At 35.6% G+C, this 19912-nt stretch overlaps 1 protein-coding gene across 1 annotated transcript in view; it reads left to right on the top strand.

Moving 5' to 3' along the window:
• Positions 1–19912, top strand: part of apoba (apolipoprotein Ba) — a 34234-nt gene that overhangs the window by 9734 nt on the left and 4588 nt on the right. The window contains exons 14-26 of the mRNA XM_039748197.1: positions 1900–2137; positions 3089–3256; positions 3359–3559; positions 4743–4910; positions 5134–5339; positions 6556–6738; positions 7137–7258; positions 7403–7616; positions 7870–8042; positions 8807–8982; positions 10389–10510; positions 10593–10966; positions 11916–19547. Of these exons, the coding sequence (XP_039604131.1) occupies positions 1900–2137; positions 3089–3256; positions 3359–3559; positions 4743–4910; positions 5134–5339; positions 6556–6738; positions 7137–7258; positions 7403–7616; positions 7870–8042; positions 8807–8982; positions 10389–10510; positions 10593–10966; positions 11916–19547 (9977 nt within the window). The remainder of the gene's footprint in view (positions 1–1899; positions 2138–3088; positions 3257–3358; positions 3560–4742; positions 4911–5133; positions 5340–6555; positions 6739–7136; positions 7259–7402; positions 7617–7869; positions 8043–8806; positions 8983–10388; positions 10511–10592; positions 10967–11915; positions 19548–19912) is intronic.

Raw genomic sequence — 19912 nt, 5'->3', positions numbered from 1 at the left:
TATGTGTTTCCCCATGTATACCTCTGTCTTCTCTAAATTTCTAGTCCCATAAGAAAGATATGATGTTAATAATAATTGGTAACTTTAAATTGACCCTATACAGTATATGTGAGTGCATGTTGATGCATTGTGTCCACAGATGGAATAAATGGGATTAAAGAAATTAAGTGTTTACTTTCTTTCCCTAATTTATCATATGGTAATTCTACATTAAGTATTTCCTTAATCTCAATCTGCACTTCTGAAGTGATTCAGCATTAAAATGTAATGTAAAATTGCTTTACGTCAGAACTGCAAGGGTTGAGTAAATACCAAAAGGGACTCTGCTCTGTTGGGCCTTTGAGCAAGGCCCTTAACCTGCAATTGCTGAGCGCTTTAAGTAGTGAAAAAGGCACTATATAAATGCAAAAGAATTATATACAAGTTTATTAAGCCTCCTGTAGGAAAATATTTTTGATAGCATTGACTTATGAGCACATTTAAAATAGTGAAAACACTTAGGCATAAACAGATATTAAATTTAGTAGCTTTAACCAGCATTAATCCACCCTTTCATTTTGTTCTTTTCTAAAAATGCAGAGCCAGTCACACTTGCAACTTTTTCATTTTGCCAAGTTGTAACTTTTTTTGCTGAGATTCTACAAAGCATATTACCCTTTAGTTTGAAAAGAAATGAAGAAAATGGGATTCTTCTGTTTCTGCCCATTTTTGCATAGGTTTCCTCACATGCTTTAAAGCCATATTATAAGGTTTATTTCAACTGCCTTTGTTGGTGTACACAAGTGTGTCCTATAATGGACTCTCTAGTTTCCTGACATGTTCCATGGGCTTTGCATTACCATGACCCTCCACCAGAAAAAAATATTTCAGGTAGTAGATGGATGATTCAGCTAATCACCCATTTCCAAAAACTAATTTTTCCATTATAGGGTCATGGTGTACCAGAGCTTATTGCAATTGGTGCAAAACAGAAATTAATTTTGAACTGTCCAAAATGTTTCCAGGGCAAGATCCAACCTGTAATCAAGTTCCAGCCTCACTGGGTCACATGTTCTGGGCCTGCCCCAAATTAACATCATTCTGGACCAAAAGTGTTAATTACCTTTCAGACAGCCTTGGTGTCACAGTCCCTCCTAACCCATTAACAGCTGTGTTTGGGGTTCTTCCAGATGGGTTTAAAGCGGAGAAGGACAAACAAACTGTGATTGCCTTTACTATACTATTTGCACGTAGACTTATTTTGCTAAACTGGAGGAATCCTAACTCTCCTCTTTTAAGTCAGTGTGTTACATTATTTGAAATTGGAAAAAATCTAATTCTCACTTAGAGGATCTGTGCAGAACTTTTTCAAAACCTGGCAGGATCTAATCAACAATATTTTAGAATAAGCTCTTAAAGCAATGTGGAAGCAGATTCTCTACCCTTATCTTTTTCTTCTCCATTTATCTTTATCCACTTATTAAACTCATCAATTTATTTATTTTTACTAGCTTTAAGTTTTACTCTGTTGGTCATGCTGTCTTTCTCAGGGGTGGGGGTGGATTTGTTTTCAATCCTATTTTTTGTAAAAATTGATCTATTTGTATGGAATGATTACAATAAAATCAATAAAATAAAAAAAAAATATTTTGGATGAGATATTAGCCCATTTGTAGGCCACACCTTGGACACATCCATAATCATTCATTCCAAGTCAACAGATTCACCAGTTAACTTTACATGTCTGTGTTTGAGATATGGAAAGTAACTATGGTTACCCAAGTATAAAATCCAGATTCCTGGAACAGTAAGGTAGCCATGCTGACTACTGCATCATCATGACACTAAAAAATGTTTCAAAATTCAAGCAGTTAATACAATTATGGAACAGCTTTAACTTCAGCATATCACTTTTTCTAGGATGAAGACCAAAGTGGAAGAGAGCCTTAAAGGAGTCCAGGTGCCAGATGCCATGGACTTCAAAAAGTTCTCAGGCAACTATCATTCTGCTAAGAAGCTGTCCATTCCTTATATTGAGGATTATATGGAGGGAAGCATACAAGGAAATCTGATTTTTGATCCAAGAGGGTACATGCCAAGAGAAGCTATGCTGGAGACCACACTGACATTATTTGAAAAGACCTTTGATATTTTTGAGGTATAAACTAAAATAATTTTTCTTTGCCAGTCATACATTTTTAACACTATATTTATTAGAAATAGATTAAGCAAATACTGAAGACACAGTTCCTTATATAAACAAACGCTGTAAAAACTTAGCAGTATTTGAAGCACACCCACCCACCATCTAATTCCCTTTTACTCATGCTGCCATATAACTTCACATCACATTCATTCTATATAACTTCACATCACATTCATTCTACTTCTGTATATTCTCAGTTCCTATATTTTAATGAGCTGCACAAGAGTAGTAAACGGTACCTCCTTGATCTCATAAAGCTCTGTCCCTACCTTACAAACTCAAACACTCTATTGGAGACTCTGCACTGCACTCCACTGAATCTGGGCAGCTGGCAAACTGGATATGAAAGCTGCAGGCTTATATAATAAATACACAGGCTGACACAAAGCTAAGCCAATCAGTGTTTACCATGTCTGGTAGAAGCAGACAACATACTGTATATTTTAAAGGCAGCTCCTAGAAATGGAACACCCGCTTTAGGGTTGATTGAAACACAATAAAGATTTTATTATTGATAAGTCAGGAAACAGTGATATAGTAAAGAACGAATAAATAATATTGTCATGTACTGTGAAAGGCTGTGTAAGAGAAAGGCTGACCACAACACAGGCAAGCAAAACTAAGTTAATAACACATCTTATATTTATTTCTTGAATTCATACTCAGGCATTGCACAGAAAGAAAGTTAGGATTAGGAGACTTTGAGGAAGCAAACACATGGAGGTTCAAAAGGTACAAATGAACCCCACAGAGGCTTGAAAAAAAAAAAACAGCCAACAGTTAGTGCAGGTCCTTTCAAAAATAATATTATGTATGTATCCTGTTTAGATTGAACAAATCTATTTATGTCTCTTAAAAATACTAATTTCTGATTTAGGTGTTTTTGTTATGCTTTATTTGTAGTTTGGCATTAATGGCAAAGACTTTGAACCCACTCTCGAGTCCCTCTTTGGAGAGAAAGGCTTCTTCCCCGACACTGTAATGAAGGCACTTTACTTGGCAGAAAAGAACCTGCCTGAAGTGGTAAACAGATGGTTTGGCACATCCAGTGAAAGTAGAATGAAAAGAGAGGTATCAAAAGCCTTTTCATTTACTTATTGTCCACAAGTGAAATGGTCATCATTATATACTATAAGATAAGTGACTAATATTATTTTGTTTAAAATACAACAGGTTCCCAAGGACATCATCACAGTGATCACCAACAATGCTCAAAAACTTATGGAAGACCTAAAATCCCAAAATGCACCTGAGGCTACCGCCTATCTCAGAATTCTAGGAGCTGAGCTTGGATACATGAAGCTCAATGATTTTAAAACAGTGATGGAGACAATCATGAGTCTTGGCCAAGAACTTAAGGGTGTTCCAGATCAAGTAGGTTCAGAATTCTTAAAAAAAGAAAACAATGTAAAGTTTACTGAGTTTTTTCAAAAAACATGATGGAAATTATTTAGGAGGCATGACTTACTGTAAGTCAGAATGATTTTGTTCATGGTGTTATATTATAGTATATAGACAAACTTAGCTAATTACTTGTCACTCTTTGTTATAATATGCATCTACACTGTAAATAATATTATATTGATGTATATATTCCACACAAGTGAAAATGTGGGTTTAGACAGTGTTTTATAGTACTGCATCATGAAAGCTACCCAGGTGTACTGTGGAAATAATAGTGTACTGCACTTGGGTCTGAACTTGAGAGAGAAAAGTTGCACAGGTGGTCAAGACATGTCTCAGGAGGACAAAACTACCTGGAGAAGTCGATGTAAAAGCAGCTGTGTGATCGCAAAAACAGCACTTAGAGAGCTTTGGATGTGTCTCCTGGCTCCTAGAGTCCATCTGCCTAGATTGTGTGATTGCCAGTAAGTCTCACAGAGGCAGTGGATAGCGAGTGTGAGTTGCTTCTGAGACAGCGAGTGGCGGGCAAAGGAATGAAGCAGCTGGGTGATGCCACCAAAGTGCTCATTAGGTGCTGTGTCTGTGAACGCCAATCTCGAATATATTATATATTAGGAAATGAAAACTGTGATTTTCTTCTCAGTGACTATCTTAGAGATATATTAATACAGCTATTAAAAAAAATCAGAAAAATAATTTCATGTTATAAAACTAAAAGTAGACCATAGTGGGATCAAGCTTGAATCCACATTCAGCCACTGTATGAGTTCATCTTCTTTTCTCCTACATAGTGACGTATATAGGGTGAAAATCATTGCAAATTTTGTGTTAGGTCTAAGTCATTTTGAATTGGTCCTCTGTGTGTGTACTTTTTTCCCAAAATGCTATATTTTACAAGCATACTTTTAAATTACCGGTATGTGAAGATACACTAATACATATACAGTACAAATGCAATTGATTGTACATTACAATATTATTTTTAGATTGTTAAAAACACTTATCTCAGAAACGAGGGAATAACAGCAAATCTCCAAAGCAGGACCTTTAACAAACAAGGAATGAACACTTTTATGCAGTAATTGGGTTTCTAGATTAACTTGAATCAATAAATACCTCCTGATGTTAAGCTGTTACTTTTTACTTTTTCAAGATCATGAAGGCTGTCACATCTGGATCAGAAGCTGACCTTTTCATTCACTACCTGTTTATGGATAATGAGTTTTCACTTCCATCTGGTGCTGGTTTTCCATTGAAGTTCTCTTTGTCTGGAGTTTTCACACCTGGAGCAAGAGCTGGTTTGAAAATTGATCCAAAAATGGTAAGTATCTTATCTAAATAGTCTTCTGAGAATTCAAAGTACTTTATCGACAAAGTATATAATTTACAATAATAATAATTATAATAATAAATAATTAGCCAACATAAATTATTCATATCTGATATGTCTTACCTGTGGGGATTATTCTCATGAAAGAAAAAAGAGATTTCCTAGTTTGAAACTGTGTAATTTACAAAGTATACAAATATGTTTCTCTTTAAAGGGTCAAGTGACATTCAGGCCATCTGCAACTGTGGAATTCATAACACGCATGGGAATTCACATCCCAGAATATGGCAAATCAGCAATTGAAATGCACTCCAATCTTCACCATGAGAGTGACCTCACTGCAAAGGTGTCCTTTAAAGGAGCCCAGGTCCAGCTTAGCATTCCAACACCTCAGAAACCAATGCAGCTCATTGCAATCAGGTAAATTCTTCTGGAATTGGAATTTATATAAAATTTTTTCTATTGTAAGTTTTAAGAAAGGACAAATTAAATGCACATTTATTCAGGTCCTAGATTTTATCAAACTTTTTTTTGCTCCTGAATGTTTAGCTTTGTCTTATAAATTGGGGTCTTTCACCATTAGTGAACAGTTACTGTAAATAGCTTGTATAATAGTTATTGATGTGGGCTACATTACTAGGCAAAATTCCTGTTTTTACTTAAGATCAGTCCCACTGAAGAAAATCCCAGTTTCGTATTTAAAGGCCTGTAAAGGTGTTTACTGTAGTTCCTTCTAAAAATTATTATGTAACAGTAAACCAAAGGACCATGTTGTAAATGTAAAGTATTGTAAGCTATTTCTATTGAGAAAACCCTAAGCATGGCATAGCAAATGTGGCTTTCCAGAAATATTCTGTTATAGCCTCCTCTACCACATTGTTGAGGCTGTGCCTTTTACTATTCTATATTTCACCATGTCAGACACATTTCCTTTATGGAAATCAAACACAAAATGTGTTCTCGGGTTTCTATATACAAATTTCACAGTGATCGTCCCACTCAAATCATCTTTAAACACTTACAAGCTGACGAAATCACAGGTACTGTAAAAAATTAAGCATGTCAGCAATCAGCATGGAGCTGGCATTCTTGGTGGTCTGTTAGTTTACTTCTGTCTGATGAATTCATTTTTAATTTTGTGTATTCAGGAAAAGGGATGGGTATGAGCACTGATGTCCCAATTTGATTCAATTTCGATTCACAATGTCCAAATTCGATATCAATTTTAGCTTGATTGAATTAGCATGCACTGATATATTTGAAGTGGTGGCTTTTTTACAGATTACTTAACCATGAATAGAGAACATTACTATAATGTGACAAATTTCAGTAACACTTTACTTGAAGGGTGTCTACATAGTGACTTCATAATATATCCATAATCATGGAAGGACGTTTAAGAAGCTGCTACAGTAATAAGCAACTACTACGATATAGTTTCTGATTTTCAAAGGGAAATATCAGAGAAAACTTGATAATTTAGTTTCAACATACTTTTGAGAGAGGTTGTTAGAGATTATGCAACTATAGCTCAGTAAGAAAGTCTTTAATACATTAAATACATACATTTAATACATTAATACATCTTCCAGAAGAAATAAATTACATTTCATATTTTTTCTTTCTTAAATTACAGCAACCGGTTACTCTCTGTGTCCTCAAGTCAAACTGAAACAGTTCCACCAATTGTGGAAGGGAGGGTGGATAAACAGTCATGCTACCCTGTGTTATATGGTCTACAATTCTGCAGTTCTGTACTTTACTCCAATGCCAGCACTACATATGAAGCACCTTACTTTCCACTAACAGGTGAAACTAGGTATGTCATTGTGTTCATGTACTATGGTAAATTATTGATTTTATTTCAATGTGATTCACATCCCACATAGATATTCAGAGCAAATGACAACATTATTTCCTAAATAGAAATATGAGTTGTAGGCATTGGGTTTCCCCGTGTATATGCTACTTTCACATAAAGATCAATGGTGCTAAACTGCTCCCATATGCAATTGTACATCTTTGTTTACATACACCCTGTGATGGAGAAGAAAACTGACATTGTTCAGTAGAGTTTTTCAATTCTTACAAATTGCACCATTGAATTAAGTAAAACAAATCATTAGTTTGTACTTTGTAGAAATGTATTTACAATAATTTAAAAGTCCAGGAAATTGCAAAATACAAAGTATTACACTGGATTAATGCTCTTTTTAGGTTTGCATTAGAGATCCGTCCTACAAATGAGGTTTCAGAATATTCTGCTACTCTTGGTTATGAATTGCTGAAGGAAGATCGTGACAAAGTGGATACTGTGAGGTTTATTCTTAAAGCAGAGGGTATGTTATTCAGCTAAATTGTGTTATAGAGCATACAACATAAATGTTATGATTGTCCTGAAATATGTTTGTAATAACCAATTCTGCAGTGGTGAAGAAATAGGGTTCATTGAAAATCAATATTTTGCCTTATTCTTTGCAAAGGAACACCAGATTCAGAGCTTGCAGCTACCCTGAAATTCAACAGAAATAAGATGACAGTGACCGGTGACCTTCAGATCCCAGATTGTGATATCGAAGTTGGAGTGAATCTAGGGGTTAGTGAAGAAGGAATGATGAAGGGGAAAAGAACCTTTGTACTTGATCTTGGGCTTTCAAACAAAAAAAAAACTGAACTCAGCCTTGTTGGCCGTGCCAGGTAAATTATATTAAAAGGTGTTCCTTAGCCAAACCTTTTTTCTTAAGTATCCATTTTTTGACAATTTTTTTTTCTAACATTAGTATTGTATTGTAAGGACTACAAAATAATATTGCATCCATATATTGTATTTAACAATATCTATATAAATAAACAATGCATGTTTCAGAATTTTACCTTTGCAAAAACTTGATATGATTCATACTTACTTATGCCAGCTTTAAAGAGTCATTTTTAATGTTTTATGTTTTAGATATGATGGGAAGAACGAAGGAATGCTTTCAGCCGAGCTCACCATGCCTCGCATGAAAGTTGATATTAAGAGCAGTGCCACCATTAAGTTTTTAAATGCGTTAACTGTACAGCTCGAGGCATCCTCCAACCTTCCACATTCTTCCACTTTACAGACTGTTGTCTTCAGATATGGTAGGCTTCTGTTGTTTCTTTGACTAATCACTTGTAAGAATTGTAGTTATAATAAAAATCAAAAATGCAAAAGATATTCACAGCATTTTTTAATATTTTGCATGTTTAGAAGGACAGTGTAAAATGTTGACCTTGATGTTGGTTTGGTTAATTTCCCACATATTGTAATCCAAATCTGTGAATGTCTTAACATTGCTCTTGAAAGTATCAGACAAACATTTGAATTGGCTTAGTGTTTTTGGTTTGATGATGTTCACAGCTTGTGTGCAAATATATTTAAATAAATTTTGAGAACGCCATAATGAGTGTAAATATATAGATGTGCTTCAGACACCATCCTTTACTGATAAATGCATCTCCACTTTGGTTGACTGCGAATCCCTACATTTGGAATTGTTAAATACATATCCATACTTTTATCTAATTCTGACACAACGATACTAGCAAATGATTCTTATTATTAAAAAACTAGTTTCTGTGTAAGTACATACACAGTTCATAACTATTAAAACACAACACAAATACTTTTAAAGTACATAAGTGGGACACTCCTATCTAATGCATTTGGAAATGTACAATAAACTTTAATTTTGGATTGCAGGCCAATCAGCCAGTTAACGTTTTCAGTATAACCATTATCTATGAATATTAAATAATGTACAGAACCTTTTCATATAACATTTTATATTAATTAAAATATTAGGAAAGTGAATGCATTTAGTCATTGATCCATTCTCATACTTTTGCTTTTATAATTTGTACAGATAAAGACAAGGTTGAAGTTGAAACAAAATCTGATATAAAATCTAACCTAAAAGAACTCCTCCCAAATTTTGATGAATATCAAAGTACACTGCAGAAATATGCAGATGACATTCTGGACCAAAAGGTGGCCAAAACGGACATGAAACTTCGCCATATTGTCTCCAAATCTATTGAGGTGAGAAACAAAAAGTTTTTCCTAACAAAGACTTTCTAGTATAAGGATATAATTAATTGACATAGAGATTTAGATGTGTCCAGAGAATTACAGAGTGGAACCTCTGTCACCCAAATATTTACTGAACTCTCCCAATTTGTTAAGGTTTGGAGAGCAGCAGGTGACCATAGCTCAGGTGTTAAAGCTCACACCACTTCACAGCTTTTTGTCCAGGTCTCCCAGTGAGATGATTTTAGGATCTGGGTATCCATGTGTGCTTCTTACAAAACCCTCAACCTATTCAATAAGGTCATTTGATTAGTATCTCCTTTACTTGGCAAAGAAATTTCAGACCTAGATGATGATAATAGTTTCAGCCCACAGTCCAAACTCATGCAAGTTAGGTAGACTGGTGATGCTAACCACTCTGTGATGGACTGATGCTCAAGGATTGTTCCTGTCTTGTGACCAATGCTTGCTGGGATAGACTCCACCTTCCCTACAACCCCACTCTGGATAAGAGGGTTTAGAAAATGGATGGATGGTGATGATACTATCAAAATTTCTCATACTTTATTTAATCCCTTACAACAGTTCATATAAACACAGTACATATGATAAAAATGTAAAACAATTTCATTCTTATTTCTTCATTCAGCATTAGTAGAACAGATTAAGAATCTGCCATTATACTATTACGCACTTTTCAGGTTACACAATTGGATATTACAATTTATTCTTTTTATTAAGTAAAGTGCTCTTTCACTTTGTTGTTCTTTCCTTTTTTTGTCTCCTTGCGTATAGTGCCTTACCATACCTATTGCCATCTGTTCCTACATCTTTTCTACATCGTAGACATTTTAACGGTATTTCAGCACAGACTGACATTTTCATTCATTTCTACTTTGACTTTCTTCCATTTTATTCTTCCATTTTAAACAAAATATTGTAATAATCTAATTACTTCCAAATAAAGATTTTCTGGTTTAGTCTTCAAGGATCTTCTTCACCACTCAAGCCTGAATATAGTTCAGGTTTAGTTGTTGTGACAGCTGGGCTGAAACAGAGTCAATGTTTTGACAATTGTAATGTAATGTTCTATTAAAAATTGTTTGCCTAAAGCGATGGTTAAGGTTAATAAGTTCAGTCACTGGTTGTTTAAAGCCATATAGATTTTCTTGCAAAGCTGTATTATTTAAAAGATGATAGCGTGCAAAATGTATTGGACAAGAAAAGACACACTTACTTACTAAAACTTTAAACGTTCTTATGCCTCTTTTGGACATTTTTATGTTTTGTTACTTAAGCTTTATGACTTAAAAGTTGATTTCACATTCAATCAACTCTTTTCATAAATGTTCCTGTTTAATACACTTCCTTTTTGTTTCCATAAGTGTGACATAATATTTTTGTTTTCAATTGACCAGGCAAGTAACATCTGGCTGGATAGAATTGCAAAAGAATATCCTTACGTTGAAAAGCTTCGAAGCAGGCGCAGTACTCAAGACTTGACTTTGCCTGAACTCCCAGAGCAACTGTATCTAAAGACGTAAGAACCTAAAAAAATTATTTGTACTGCACATTAAGAAAAAAAAGTTCAGATAATAAACACGTTTTCCTTTCTTTTCTAGTAATAGTTTATCAAGATACCAGTTCAATAAAGACAAGTTAACATTTAAGATCCCTTTGCCTTTTGGAGGTAAAACCTCAGAAGAGTTGAACATACCGGATTCCTTGTCTACACCTCCTGTAGTCATTCCAAACCTAGGAATCCGTATACCTGCAACAACAAGAAAGATTCCAGCCTTCAGTATTCCAGAAACATATGAAGTCAGCATTCCTCTTCTTGGTGTTGCTGAGTTTTCCACTGCAGTAACCAGCAATGTTTACAACTGGAGTGCTTCCATAACTGGGGGAAATCAAACATTAGAAAGCCCATACTTATTTGCTAATTATGAAGTGAAAGCTAAATCTGTGGTTGATCTTCTTTCCTACAACATTAAAGGTAAAAATGCAATTTTCATGTTTGTGAAAGAAACATATCTATCTGCAGAAAATAAGGTTTAAGAATTATTTATACATTTTCTTTTACATTTTCTAAATTGTACATATGTAAAAATGGTATTGTACCATTGGGCCTCAATTACACTCAGCAACAAAGTGGAAAAGAAAAAAGTCTTCTAGATGAACTTTATTTATTCTTAATATTAAATAAAAAGTGTTTTGGATTTAACATAGGCATGAAGTAATTTAGATTGTACCAGTAATTCTTAAAAATTGTAAAAGATGTCTGAAAGTGTATAACTTTACAGGTTGTTTCTATAGACCAGTGGTTTTCAAGTTCAGTCCTGGAGGCTGTTCGTAATCAGTTTCACTATCAGTTCATCATTTTTACTTTTGATCGTTTAATGAGCTACCCTTCTTTTACCCATTCTCTTACTCTTTGCCATTTTCATTTAATTCATTCTGATCTGCAGTGTTTGCTGCCCTAACTGTATCCAAATACTGAAAACACTTAATGCTGCAGGGGAGCAAATATCTGTGTCATTTTTACTTGTCTGGTAATTTATAAGAAACGTTTCTTAATGAGCAGACATGTGAAAATGACATGGAAGTCATCTCTCCTCTTTAGTATTCAATGTTACTTTGAGCCATGTCTGCACTGCTCATTGGTAATGATCAGCATTTGGATGCAATTACAGTAATGCACCCTATAGAAGGTTAATTAGAAAGAAAACAGCAAAAGAAATGTAAGCATTTAAAGCAATGGTGAAGGAAGCAAATATTTATGAATTTCCTAGAAATACTAACAATAAGAATAACATACTGATTTTGAAATTACCTAGAAAAAAAAAACACACAGCTATGGCACAGTTGGTTGTAAAAGGAGCAATTTAATCACATTTATTGTATGATTTAATGATTAATTATGTACTTGTGTGTTTTTTCTATAGGTGCTGGATTAGTCCAGGTCACTACAGACTCTGCTACCTACTCTATAAATGGATCGCTACATCATGGGCTACTTGATGCATCCTTTAGTTACATCGAATTTTCTACATCAGTCCCAGAGTACAGTGGAACAAGCAACTTTAACTTTGAAGCATCAAGCATTCTGGGCATGAGAACATCAGGGTCCTCAAATGGCAAATTGACCCTAAAGGAAAATATGCTTGTATATGAAGAGATAACAGATGGCAAAGTGATGGTTGGAGAATTATATGGCAAAGTCATGTGCAACAACCGGTTTACATTTGATATAAACACCCTGGACATTAGAGGAGAAATAACCACAAACCTTGATTCTTCTCTGTTGTTAGGAAGTAATAGGTTAGCTATAAATTATATAAATGGACAATTTTTAATAAAATCTACGACTGACATTTCCAATGGTGCTCTGCAACATATCGGTGAAGTAAACTTCCAAAATGCACAGCTGCTTTTAAAATCAGATTCAAGAGGAAATTTTTATCGTATATCTGGCAATAACAAAATTGATATAGCTTTGTCTTATCAAGCAGCAACACTAAGAGCTGAAACTCAAGCAGAATATTATGGAAGTCGTTGGTATCTTCTTACAACTGGTGCAGTTAATGAAAATGGCATAGAGATGAATGCAGACGGACGTTTCAATGTTGATTCAGGCCGAGGTGCTCATAAGGCTACTGCAGCGCTTAATCAAAATGGCTTGGTTACTAGTGCAACAACTAACATTCAGTGTGGAATTGTGACATTTGAGGAGCAGTTTAATTCAAGAATTGATGCTTCTGGTGCAACACTCAGCTTATCTTCAAAAGGTAGCTCCTCTGGTAACACAATAGAACTTTCAGTTGATGGAAAGATGTTATCAACAGAAATATCCATGAACACTGTACATAAGATTAACATTATGGATGTAAGCAGCAGGAACCTAATGAACATGAAAGTGAATAAGGAAGGACTGGCATTTTCAAACAGCATGATGGGATCATATAACAAAATGAAGATTGAACATACACATACCCTCAACATTGCACTGTGGACAATTGCTTTCAGATCAAAAACAGACAACATGTTTGGCCCTGCTAACGCCTATAAACATGATGTTAATTTTAATATCAAGCCTTTCATAGTTTCACTGACTGTGAACAATGATCTGAAGCTGCTTGGGGCTGACCTAAACAATGATGGTCAATTTAAACTTGAGCCTTACAAGCTGAGTCTTACAGGAAATATGAAAGGAGCTTATGGGAAAGATCAAGAGGTGAAGCATACATACAAAATCACTTATGCTGAACTCACTGGTCTTTGGGAAGCTAGTACCACGGGCAGAGTCCAAGGAGCGCAACTCTCCAATGTTGCCAAGCTTGAGATTGCTGGACTTTCAGGCAAATTCAACAGTGCCACTCGACTAACATCTAAAGCTCTCCGTTTTGAAAATGTTATACGCACACTTTTCCTGCCATTTACTATTTCTGTTGATGCTATCACTAATGGTGATGGAAGCCTATATCTATACGGCGATCACAATGGAAATTTATACAGTAAATTCCTAATGAAGGCTGAACCTTTGGCTTTCACCTACTCACATGACTACAGGGGATCAACAACACATAACCTTGAAAATCGTTTGTCAGCAAACACACTGCTTGAAAATAAATTGACTGGACTGTTTACTCCATCAGAACAAACAGGCCTTTGGAAGATGAAAACACAGTTAAACAATCACATCTACAGTCAAGATATTACAGCTTATAATAATCCAGAAAAGGCAGGTGTGGAACTTAGTGGCCAAATCTCAACTGACATTCTCAACAAGTTCACAGAATCTAATAGATTTTCCCGTGATCTAAGTGGCCAGCCTCAAGAATTTGTCATCTCCGGTTTCCTGAAATATGATAAAAACAAGGACATGCACACATTTGAACTTCCATTTCTACAAAGTCTTCCTGCGTTATTTGATCAAATAAAAGCAACCCTTGTCACAGCTCTTGAATCTCTGCAGAAATACCTGAAGAGTCTGAATATCAATGAAGTATTGAAAAAGTACAGAAACAATATGGATAAGCTTCCACAACAGCTGAATGACTATGTCAATAGCATCGATTTGGAAAGAAAGGTTCAGGAAGCTAAAGAGCAGTTGATGGCCTTCACTAAAGAATATGCTGTCACTGTTGAAGACCTTGAGAAAGTTCTGGAAAACATCAAGAATTTGTATGAAGATGCTCTAACTGAGCTTGAAAAGTTTTTAGAAAGCCTTAAAATGAAGCTAAAAGAAGGCTATGAAGGTCTGATTCCATATTTTGAAAATGTCAGCAAAGAAATGTTGAAACAACTGAAGGCATACGACCAGCAATATGAGATCACTAAAACAACCCTGAACAGTATAAATGCTATTCAAGATGTCATTCAAAAGTATGACCTGGAAAAACTAAAGAGTAGCAGTGCTGCCTGGCTTCAAAACCTAGATGCTAAATATCAAATAAAAGCAGAGTTTTACCAGTTGCTAGAAAATTTGAAACGCCTAATTCAAAACTTTGATGCCCAGAAAACACTGGATGACCTTAAATCACTGATCAAGTCAATGAACATCGAGAAAGCTATTGATGGTTTAAAAATTACTTTTGATATGGAAGAAGTAAAGAAAATGTTGGATGCTGTCAAAGACATGCTTTTAAATGCAATAGAGGATTATGAAATTACCGAAAAGATCAACAGTGCCTTTGTGAAACTTCAGCAGCTCCTTGTTAAATATGAAGTGGAACAAAAATTGAAGACCCTTATGGACAAAGCCGTGATTCTTGCTGAACAGTACAAAATAAAGGAAACTGTGCAGTCAGCAGTGAACTCCCTAAAACGCATTGATATTAAATCCACTATTGATGCAATAATGCAATACTTGGAGAACACTATTAAATGGCTAAAAGAGAGAGACTACAAACAGTTTATTGACCAGCTTAATTCATATATTGATGTCCTTCTAAAGAGTATTAGAGCATTTGACTATAACAAGTTTGTTGATGACACAAATAAAAAAATTAGTGACGCAACAAGGTACATGAATGAACAGATCAAAGCTTTGGAGATACCGCAGAAGATTGAAGCTTCAAGGCAGTTTGTGAAGGATGTCCAAGCAGCTGCTTATTCCCAATTGGAAAAGATATCAGATACTAGAATTTCAGAAATAATTAACTGGTTGAGGGATCTCTTGGATTCAACAGCTTTTTCAGAAATTAAAAAAAGAGCACAGGAGTACTTGGAAGATCTTCGGCACAGAATAAGCACAATGGACGTTCAGAGAGAGCTTAAGTATTATTTACAACGGGCAAGTGAGTTATACAACAGGATGGTAAACTACCTTGCAGATCAGTGGGACGTGGCTCAGAAAACCTTCAAGGACCTAGCAGAGCAATACAATGCACAGAATCTTTTAAGCAATATCAAGAAAGCTATTGAGGAGGGTTTCACTTTTCCAGAAATGCAGATTGGCTCAATTAGAATTCCTGCATTTGAAATTAGTCTCAATGCCCTGAAGAGAGCAGAATTCCTGACACCTGAATTTATTCTACCGTTTACAAACCTACGTGTACCATCTGTGAAATTCAACCTACTAAAGCTAGGAGATATCCAAATTCCAATGAAATTTACAATTCCTGCCTTTACAGTTTTGAACACTTACGAAGTCCCCTCATACACTATTGATCTGAATGAGATTAAAAAGGAAATTATAAAAATCCTGGAGCGCATCAGCAATTTTCATCTTAATTTACCTGAACCCGAAGCTTATTTCAAAGAGCTTAAGCTAGCTTATTTATCTGATATGCCTGAATTAACGTTTCCAGAGATAAGGCTTTCTGAAATAAGTTTTCCTGAGTTAACAGTTCCAAAATTGGACCTGAATGGCTTTAGCTTTTCGGAGCTCCAGATTCCTGAATTCCATTTACCTAGTATACCCCACGACATAAGTGTTCCTGTTTTTGGCAAACTATATGGTGAATTCAAAATTAAATCTCCTGTGTACTCCCTTACAACAAGTGCACAAGTCTGGAACTCCACAACAAATCTCAGAAATCCTGAGTTTGTTGCCTCGGTTACCTCTCAAGCCACATCTACGTTTAGTTACTTAGCTTTCAATTTGGATGCTAATGCTCGTCTTTCTGCTCCTAAAATGAAGAGCCTACGGCTAACGGACACCATTAAGGTCAACCACAAAGCCTTCTCATTTGATCACAACAGTGCCTTAAGTTTTCTGGGCACATCCGTGGAGGGCACAAGTGAAACAATAGCAAAGGCAACTACTAAAGCCTACACTGCTGAAGCAAACAGCAAATCTCGTCTCAAAATGCAGAGTGGAATTGAATTTGAAACACAGTCCCGCTACTCACATAATTTAAATCTCCCTGAAGCAGATCTATCTAGCCAGACCTCTCTGCAGCAAAACACCCTTATTCGTTTGGAATCTGGAATTATTTCTTTGAAAACTGTCAATACTGGAAGTGGAAAATGGTCAATTCAGGACTTATCAGATGATTTTACACACAATAGTGACTTTGACTTTAACATTAATATTCAGCAAGCCAAACTTTCTTTTACTAGTCAGACCAACAGCAAATACCTGAAGATGAAGAATGTTCTTACCGCTGAATCAGTCATTCTGGGTAATGCAAATTTTGATTTTAGAACAGAAGTAGAAGCACCTCAGATTAAGAGCAGTGTTTTGGAGGTGAGTGCAAAAGCACTGGCATCAGACCTGAAGCTAGAAGTGAAAGCAAATCACAATACTGAGCTAAATGGAAGAGCGACAGGAAAAATCATCAATTCGTTCAATTTCTTGGTACAGCCATTTGAAATTTCCCTAACTGTCAACAACAATGCAAATACAAAAATTAGTTTTCCATTGAAGCTTACTGGCAAAATTGACCTTCAGAACAACTATGAGCTCACCCTAAACTCAAGAGTTCAGCAGTTTATTTGGATAGCTGGAGCTCGTTTTAACCAGTACAGATATTTTCACAATGCTACTATCAGCAACAATGAAAACAATGTTGGGGTTTTTTTGGCAATGAATGGTGAAGGAAACCTTGAATTTTTAAATGTTCCTATCAGCATTCCTGATATTACAGTTCCATATATTTCTGTCACTATTCCAGCAGTTCATGATGTCTCCTTGTGGCAGGACATGGGTTTAAAGGATTATCTGTTGTCTCCAAAGCAGTCTTTTGACTTGATATTTAAGATTCAGTATGAAAAGAATAAGGATGTGCATTCAATTCCAGTTAACTTGGAACCACTCTATAAAATGATAAATGATGAGATCAAAGCTTTCAACTATAAGTTTGAAGTTGGCAGAGATAAAGCAGTCAAATTTATGACGGATTCATACAACAAAGCCAAAGAGCAGTATGACAGATTTAAAATAGATACATCTGCCAACAGGCTTCCCAGAATCTTCAAAATTCCAGGATATACAGTACCAGTACTGAATATTGAAGTTTCTCAATTTACTGCTGAGTTGCCTGCTTTTAGTTTTATTATACCCAAGGAAGTAAAGACTCCTAGCCTGACAGTGCCAATGATTGGATTTTCCATGCCATCGTATACCCTTGTCCTTCCCTCTTTAGAACTCCCGATTCTCCATGTACCTGCAACGCTACGTAAATTAACACTTCCTAAATTCAAACTTCCCCACTTACAAAACTCTATTGGAATACCTGCCATGGGAAACCTTACTTATGAGTTTGCATTAAAATCAACAGTGATAACTGTAAATGCCAATGCAGGACTTTATAATCAATCTGACATCATTGGTCGCCTAGGGTTTTCTTCATCTTCTGCTTTTGATATCCTGAACTTCAAACTTGAAGGCACAACAGGCCTAACAAGGAAAAGGGGTCTTAAACTGGCCACTGCCTTATCTGCAACCCACAACAATATTGCTGGTACGCATGACAGTACAGTTAGCCTTACAAAGAAAAGCATGGAGGCCACAGTAACCACCAATGTTCAAGTTAAGCTACCTATGCTCAATCTTGAATTCAACCAGGATCTTAATGGAAACAGCAAGTCTAAACCTAATGTAGCTTCAAAGATTAATGTTAAATATAATTTCAATGTACCTCAAATCGATGCCAAAGGTGAAGGAATAATTGAACACAATCTTGCACTAGAAGGGCTCACTTCATACATCTCTCTTGAATCTTCAACCAAAGGTAAAATTGATGGAACCTACACAAAGATGAACAAAATATCTGGAAACTTCAATAATGAGGCAAACACCTACTTGAATTCAAATGGTCTACGGTCAACCATGAAGACTGAAGGAAAACTCAAAGCTGATTCCAATAAGAAAAGAATTCTAAACTTTGAATTAAATGAAAATATGGCTCTTGAGGCATCACTCCGCCGCATATATGCATTGTTGAACTACTCTTCCAATAATGAGGCCACATGTAGCAGGTTCAACACCAAGGGGCAACATTTCACCAGGGCAACATTTGAACTGGTTCCTTCTAGCCTAGCAGCTCATGTGCAAATTGATATTTCCCAACCTAACAGCTATTTCAAAGAATCAAACTTCTTCCAGTCTGTAATTCTGAATGTCAACCCAGATCTTCAGAAGATTAGTTGGAATGGCAAGGAACAAATGGTATTCAATATTCTGACGCATGATGTGAGTCTGTCAAATGATAAAAAAGAGATACACGTTGATGCCAGTGGGTCTGTTCAAGGCCATGCATCATTCCTTAAAGCAATTACAGTCCCAGTTTATGACAAGAGCTTGTGGAGTATCTTGAAATTTGACCTTACAACCAGTGAGGAGAAGCTGCAATACCTGAATGCTTCCACATCTCTCATATACACGAAGAATAATGATGGCTATTTCTTCCCCCTACCAATCAGTGTTTTGCCTGATGGTATTACACTTAATATTCCTGAGGTGACTCTTCAAGTTCCAAAATGGATTAAAAAACTGCCTCAGAAGATAAGAGAGATTGACATTCCCACTGAAAATTTTAAAATCCCAGACAAAGTGTCAGTGCCATCAGTTATAGAGATACCATCTTATAAAATTCCCTTCACAACTCTGCAGATGCCACAATATACCATTGATTTCAAGAAGATGAAACTTCCTAAGAAGATAAGCACACTGTCTTTTGATGTGATTCTGCCATATATGCCAAAAATTAAATTTCCTAAAGTTGATATTGCTACACGGTACCTTCAAGATTTAGAAACCAAGTTACCCCAACTGTCAGTGAAGGTCCCTGACTTTGCTGTTGGAATCTCTTCATTCACTCTTCCAAAATCATTCAGTATTGGCAGTCATACAATTCAGTTAGATAATGCAGTGAATCAAATTGCCAACTTTGATCTGCCCACAATCACAATCCCTGAGCAGAAAATTGACATTCCAGAAATTTCATTTGCTTTACCTGCTGGACTTGCCATTCCTGTATTCGGAACGCTTTCTGCCAGTGTTAAAGTTGCCTCACCCATTTATACCATGTCCTGGACTGCAAGTATAGCAAACAAAACTTCAGTCCTGGAGTCTTCAATCAAATCTACATGCAGTTCAACAGTAATGTTCCTGGAATATGACCTTGAAGGTAAGAAGATTACTCAATCATAAGTACAGGGTGTTGGCAATATGGCCAATCTCAGCATTAATTGCAGTGGAATTCTTCATGATGAATGTATTCCTCTTACAAAGTAATTCATTTTGTACTTAATTACTTTAGACATTATGTTGAACTTTATATTGATCTTTATATTTTTTGCAAGAATTATTTGGATGTTCAGTGTGCATTAATCTGACAATATGCTCATTCATTATTCATATTAACAATTTAGTAAACATATTATCACCCCAGAAACGTAGTACTCTAATGACCAAATATCAATTTTTAAATTTCCATATGATGCTATTACCATGTTAGATATTTTCATATTATAAAAAATGTGAATAGTAGAA

The sequence above is a fragment of the Polypterus senegalus genome, chromosome 3, assembly GCF_016835505.1.
Source record: "Polypterus senegalus isolate Bchr_013 chromosome 3, ASM1683550v1, whole genome shotgun sequence".
Classification (NCBI taxonomy): Eukaryota; Metazoa; Chordata; class Cladistia; order Polypteriformes; family Polypteridae; genus Polypterus; species Polypterus senegalus.
The sequence above is the reverse complement of the archived record's forward strand: the minus strand, read 5'-3'. Positions and strand labels throughout refer to the sequence as shown.